The sequence below is a fragment of the Arachis duranensis genome, chromosome 10 (genome assembly GCF_000817695.3).
Source record: "Arachis duranensis cultivar V14167 chromosome 10, aradu.V14167.gnm2.J7QH, whole genome shotgun sequence".
Taxonomy (NCBI): domain Eukaryota; kingdom Viridiplantae; phylum Streptophyta; class Magnoliopsida; order Fabales; family Fabaceae; genus Arachis; species Arachis duranensis.
In genome coordinates this window covers 58,990,420-58,997,323 of record NC_029781.3, presented here as the reverse complement: position 1 = coordinate 58,997,323, position 6,904 = coordinate 58,990,420, and the positions used below count along the sequence as shown (strand labels likewise).

The window sequence follows — 6,904 nt, the reverse complement described above, 5'->3', positions numbered from 1 at the left end:
AGACAAATTAATTTCTATTATTATTTAATAAAAATATAATAACCTTTAAAATTCTTTAAATAAATATTTTTATATATATAAATAATGTAATATAAAAATTAATTTCTCTAACGAAATAAAAATTAAAACTGACTTTATGATTAAAATTGTTAGAGACTGACTTGGACATTCCTCATATTCTATTATAGCACACTGTGAATGTGAAAAATGTGACACTAATTGCCAGAAGCAAATTAAAATCCATGGGTACGTAGATGAAAAATTGTGCCACGTATGCCGAAGTGTAATCTGACTCAGTGGAATTCAAACACGAAGAAGGTGATGAGGCAGCAAGCAAATCTCAGGGTGCTCCAATAAACAATATTGCCTTTTAAAAAAAAAATTAAGAGATAATGAAAATAATAATAATTAGTGGATGGGAACTTTATCGGAGATGAGAAATTTGATTAGAGTGAGCAAAGCAAACTTTATACAGTGCCATCACATTCTTATCAACTTGCTCAAAATAGTGCCGTGTGTTTTTTGTCTTAATTATTGCTATTTGGTGTTTATAAGGAAGCCCATTTTGCACATTTCATAGCAATGCATGCATCTCCAACACTATTTTTTTTTTCACATTGTAAAAGGGGAAATAAAATAAAATAGAGGATGGAAAATTTTTGTGGTGCTAGCTTTGGTAAGATGATGAATAAGGCAAGGCCTTATTTGCTAACTGTGGGACTGCAATTTGGGATGGCAGGGACGTACCTCTTCACCATGGCTAGCCTTAACCATGGAATGAATCGTTTGGTGTTCATTGTTTATCGCAATGCCATCGCTGCATTGTCCCTTGCCCCTTTTGCATTGATTTTTGAAAGGTCTGTATTACTCACTCTATGCTACTTTCAAAAGAGAAAATATATATATTTTTATAGCCCTCGAATTCTCGTATTTTAGTACGTTTTTTTCTGTTCACATATGGTGCGTGTGGTGTTTATAGTTACAATGACTGCTGTGATTATATAACTCTAACAATACTTAAAATTTTGTAAAATATTAAAGTAATATTTTTGTTAGTTAACAATATTTTTAAATTTAAAAAAATAAAAAATATTACTAATCTGTAAAAGAATATGACCCTAATTTTAGTAGCACTTTTTAAATTTGGATATTGTAACCACAGTAACTACTGTAGACTTCATAAACTCTATATGTAGTCTTATTTGTTTTCTTAAATGATAATTAAATAACGTGGGGAAAAGAGTGCAAATAAAACATCACTCTTTTTTCATATTATATATGCAATTTTCTTTTTATTGTTATTGGATTCTCTTTTTACTTTTATGTCCATAAACACACAATTTAAATGTTAAATAATCATATATCTCTCCTTTTAAAATTGTATGTATGTATGTATGTATGTATGTATGTATGTATGTATGTATGTATCTAGGGTTATTATTTGACCTCTTCTAGGAAGCTAGTAAACTTTAATAATAAACTGATGGGTAATTACTACTTTTCTTTTTCTGTTTTCTTAATTGGTAATTAGGGATTACTTAATTTGTTTAATTTGTAATTTTTATTTGCAGGAAAGTGAGGCCAAAGATGACAATCTCTGTATTCTTCCAGATAGTGGCTCTTGGATTTCTAGAGTAATTGTTATCTAAAACCTATTTATCATTCATGACATGTAACACGCTAATTAATATGCACGAATAATTAATTATAAATATAAACGGAACCCCTTTATATTAGTTATGACACTTGACGTAAACTCATTATTTCATTAGCACATCAAATTTTAGTAATTACACCATGCATTTCCCCCTAATTATTCTATATTTGAATTTATGGTGAGAATGCTGAGTTTCATATAAATAGTGAACCAACTAATTTGAATTGTTTTACTAGTTAGTTCACTGTTTTGGTTAAATAAATCTTGAGACTTTGAATTTCATGTTATACATATAATAATCCATTAATTAAAAACAAAACTTAAATAAAATTCTAATTTATATTACAATAAATTAATTCTTAACCTACTGAATTAATAGTTAAAAGCTAAAAATATACCATAAAACAATTAGTACTAATATAAACCAAAGACCATTTTTTAAATTAAAACTTTAATCAAAATTAAACTTAGACCATCGAAGGATTATGTAGAATATGCATTCGATTCTAATATTGAAAAATCCTATCATCCATCACAAAAAAAAAATGAATTATTTGAACAAATAAAATTAATACTTACGTTAAATTTTTAAAATAAAGAGTGTTAAGACGCCAACAAATTTTGTGATTTGTAGTCGTCAATTTATTACTATTGGTGTTTTTAATTTAATGGCATGAGATTTCATTTAATGATGTGGAATTACTCATTTTTTTTTATGTTTAAGTTGTGGACAAATTTTAATAAAAATGTTGGCTCTTTAAACTTTCTCTTTTAGAATAAATAGTTTTATGACAATTCGTACATGTTGATAATAAGAATATTAGAAATATAATTATTTAGATAGCTGCTCTTATGAACTTAATTTGTTGAGATATGTGATTTTATGTGAAAAAATGTGTATATTATGAACGTTATTTCAGGCCGGTGATTGATCAAGGGTTCACTTTCTTGGGGATGCAATACACTTCAGCTTCATTTGCATCAGCTGTTATGAACGCGGTGCCCTCTGTCACCTTCGTGCTTGCAGTGCTTCTCAGGTAAAATTCAGTTAATTACGTACTTCTCTATTAACGAACCATGAAGGTGCTTGTATGTCCATGTTGCATTATATTGATATATAACACTCCTTTTCTCAGCTCCTTGAATTTCTTATTACGGCCTGTGCCCTGTTTTGTTTTTTAGTTATTTTTGGGGTGTCTAGTCGTAGGCCTGTTTCATCTTAGGCATTTAGCTAGGCAGACACATGAAACACTTACTTACTTATTAACAAAATGAATTTCTTCATTAGTAATTTTAACATAGGTAGATGTTAGCTAAATCTTTATTTCAATTATATTTATCTTTGATCAGGATCGAGCGCATAAAAATAAAGGAGATAAGGAGTCAAGCAAAATTGCTTGGAACCTTAGTAACTTTTGCAGGGGCTATGCTGATGACGCTTTACAAAGGCCCTGCATTCAACTTGTTTCATTCATCAAACACGATGCATCAGAATGCTCAAAGTCACTCTCTTGATTCTCACAAAAACTGGATCACCGGCACACTTTTCATATTCCTTGGTTGTATTGCTTGGTCTTGTTTCTACATTTTGCAGGTAAATCAAATTATTATATAATTAACTTCCTTAATTAATTCTGAAAACTAAGATTAGCCTCTTAGTCCCATCCTTAACAAAGTTATCTCTTAAAATTTGAAGGTATAATACTAAAAAGTTTTTTTTTTCAACCAATATTAATCGTTTTTTTATAAAATTATTTTATTTATTTTAAATTTTAGATTTTAAATCATAAATTCTTAATGCTATACTTTAAATTATAAATTCTAAATTTTAAAATTAGTTAATATTAGTCAACTAAAAATTATTTTGTTTGTATATGACAGTGAGTTATTAAAACTATTTTGTTCTAGACAACCTGAGATAACTTAAGTTTGATTTTTTTTTTAAGGTGAAAAAGAATGTGCAAAAATAATAAAGTAAGAGAATAATCACCTCAAAATTAAAAATAATAATTACAAGTTAATTTTATCAAATTAATGTAAAAAAGATTTTTTTTTGCTTTATTACTTTTTGCATCTTATTCTAGAATATTGATGAAACATAATTAGGTTATAAATTAGCGAATTAAAAATGCTTAAACATATATATGGTTTGATTAACTTATTTTTAATATATATTTTATATTAATAATTAATTTTAATGATTGATTTTAGTATAAGTATAACATGAATATGAGTCAATACATTGTTAGTATATCTTGTTATTCTAACATACAAAAAAATGTGGTTGTGAATGTGGAAAACAGTCCATAACAGTGAGAAGGTACCCAGCAGAACTATCACTATCATCGTTGATATGCTTGGCGGGTACTTTTGAAAGTGCAGTGGTTGCTCTCATTTCAGATCATCGCCCTCAAGCGTGGGCAATTGGCTGGAACTACACCCTCTACGGTCCTCTCTACACTGTTAGTACCACTATTTTCTTTCATCATATTTCTAATCAATCAATATATGTATATGAAACAAATAGTGAGATGCCCATCTGAGAGAGAACAAGGGAATTTTGGAGACCAATAGAAAAACTTTTGTCTTTGAAGTTGTACGTATAGATAAGTTAATTTAGTAGTTAATCTTTAGTTTTTAAGTTATATTATTTTGTTATTTACTTTTTTATCTGATATTAAATAGATATTGATTAATATCTAAAACGCAATTAATATTTAAAAAAAGAGAAAATTTCATTCTTTTCTTTTGCAAGATGTTAAAATGACACCCTCATCTCCTCTATTTTAAAAATGTATATTTTCCTCCCTTCTAACTTTTAAAAAACTTCCTATTTAATCTATTTTAAATTTTTTGTATTAACTAATATTAACTTTATCTATTTTTAAGAAAAAAAAAATTATTTTTTGAAAAAATACTCATTAGCAAAAATTTATTTTTTATCATTAAATTTTTCTTATCAAAATACTCTTTAATAAATTTTTTTATTGATTAAATTGTATTTTTACCAAAATACTTTTTAGAAAATTAATAATTAAATTTTTTTTCTAAGATACCTACCCTTCAAAAATTTTTTAATTATTAAAATGTTAGAAAAAAATAATATAATTATTAAATTTTTTTAAAATTATAATTTAATCAATAAAAGAATAATTTATTAAAGGGTATTTTGGTAAGCAAAATTTAATGATAAAAAATAAAATTTTTGGTAATGGGTATTTTTTTAAAAAATAATTTATTTTTTCTTAAAAAATGGATATAGTTAACATTAGTTAACACAAAAAAATTTAAAATGGATTAAAGAGGAGGTTTTTTAAAAGTTAGAAAAGAGGAGAATGTACATTTATAAAATAGAGAAGAGGAAAGTGTCATTTTACCATCTCGCAAGGGAAGTGAGTGTAATTTTCTCTTAAAAAAATGAACGAATAATAAAGAAAATTTGCAGGAGTTAACATCCAATTATTTTTTCCTTAGTTACCACTTGATTTTTTCGTTTAGTGTCTCCAGCTTTTGTTAACTACAAACATTGTGTTTTCCCGGATTAACGTGTCTATAATGACGCTAGTTCTTATAATTTAAATGACAAACTTGAATCTTTAGTACTCGACTTTTGGAATTTTATTAATAGGCTTGGAAAAATGTCCTAATTTCTTTTATATCACAATTATATATTGTACTATTTGTTTTGGCCAGGTTTGAAATACTAATAAAAAATACGTTTTCCTTTTTTTTTATGCATTTCTTATTAAATATCTTGTTAATTTTGCTGCAAACGTCAGGGAATAGTGAGTTCAGGAATTGCATATTATATACAAGCGTTAGTAATGCAAAGCAGAGGACCAGTGTTTGTAACGTCTTTTAATCCGCTTTGCATGATCATCGTTGCTGCTTTGGGATCCTTCCTACTAGGAGAACAGCTCCACCTTGGAAGGTATGCTTTCATTTTCTCTGTTATTCTTCTTTTGTTTCCAGCATAAACCACTCTCTTTGTCCACTTCCTTTTGTTTTTGTAAAAAGAAAATCATAAATAAATCAAGTGTCAGAAGAATTTGAATTTCACTTTGTACATATAACAATTCATTAATGATAAACTGTTAAATAAAATTTAAATCCCTAGCAAATTAATCTTTTGCCCATCAAATTAGAAAATATTATGGCAGAGCAAAAAATATACATTTGTGCTAAATTTCTAATTGATTGTGTTTCTGTCTCTCAGCATTATTGGAGGCATTATAATCGCAGTAGGGCTTTACTCTGTGGTGTGGGGTAAAGGAAAAGACTACACAGACCTCACAACATCATCAACAACAATAAAGGAAACTGAAACTCAGCAGCTTCCAATTACCTCACCAACTGAAAAATAAGTGAAGACAGAACTTATACTGAATAGAGAGTGTATAATTTTGAAGGAAAGTGACAAAGTTACTTCACCCCTTCATCACTTGGAACGATGGTTGTGTTTTAGTGTGTGCAAATTATATATTAACCATGTTAAGTTAAAAAATATGACTTCGTTTCTTTATCAATATTAGATCGACTGTTCTGTTGTACTGTTTAAATCATTCAAAAGTTGAAGTGTTTAGTGAATATGCAATTTTATTTTCATTTTAGTCTTTTGAAATTCTAGTTGTATCAAGAATAGAAACATAGTAGATTAAGAGTATTATGTTGAGATGTTAACTGAAGTTTTAATGAAGGAATTGAACTTATTATGATAAGTCAACTATGTAATTTCTGGAACGTGATATTTTGTCAACATAATTTATTGATTCATGAAGAGGTCCTATGCCATAAATTATAAATAGAACAATCAACAGTGGAGTAAAAATCAAAGAAAGAAAAAAATTTCTTCCCCACTCATAATATGCCTTTGTTGTTGCGCACTGCGACGTCCTGCTCATATGGTTTTTTCTCTTTCGACAATGCAACGAATCTCCCATGCAAGATTCCAACCCTGCTATCTTTCTTGGTTTCTGAACAAGTCCAATTTAGCAATTTGTTGAGTCCAAGTGAATCCACACATTGAATATCTTGAAATTAAGGCATTCCTAATAGCATATGCTTCCGCTGCCATTGATTTTTTCGCTATTTCCTTCCTAAAAGCCACAACTACATAAATCTTGGTCCATCTCCTTGGTAGTGGTTTCTAGGTAACCCTTCCTCTTCTTTCCTATATTATTGAAGTTAACTTGTCGTATATTTGCTTTGATTATAACTATTGTTGCGTCTGCAGTTATATTTTGAAAA

The 6,904-nt window shown here is 28.0% G+C and overlaps 1 protein-coding gene across 1 annotated transcript; it reads left to right on the top strand.

Annotated features, from left to right (window-relative positions):
• The first annotated feature begins 593 nt into the window (after positions 1-593).
• Positions 594-6,375, top strand: LOC107469925 (WAT1-related protein At4g08290). The gene is made up of 7 exons (XM_016089312.3): positions 594-857; positions 1,572-1,634; positions 2,578-2,694; positions 3,008-3,251; positions 3,961-4,119; positions 5,437-5,588; positions 5,874-6,375. Exons 1-7 carry the CDS (start codon positions 649-651, stop codon positions 6,019-6,021), a joined length of 1,092 nt encoding a protein of 363 aa, XP_015944798.1. The 5' UTR covers positions 594-648; the 3' UTR covers positions 6,022-6,375.
• Positions 6,376-6,904: the final 529 nt, after the last annotated feature.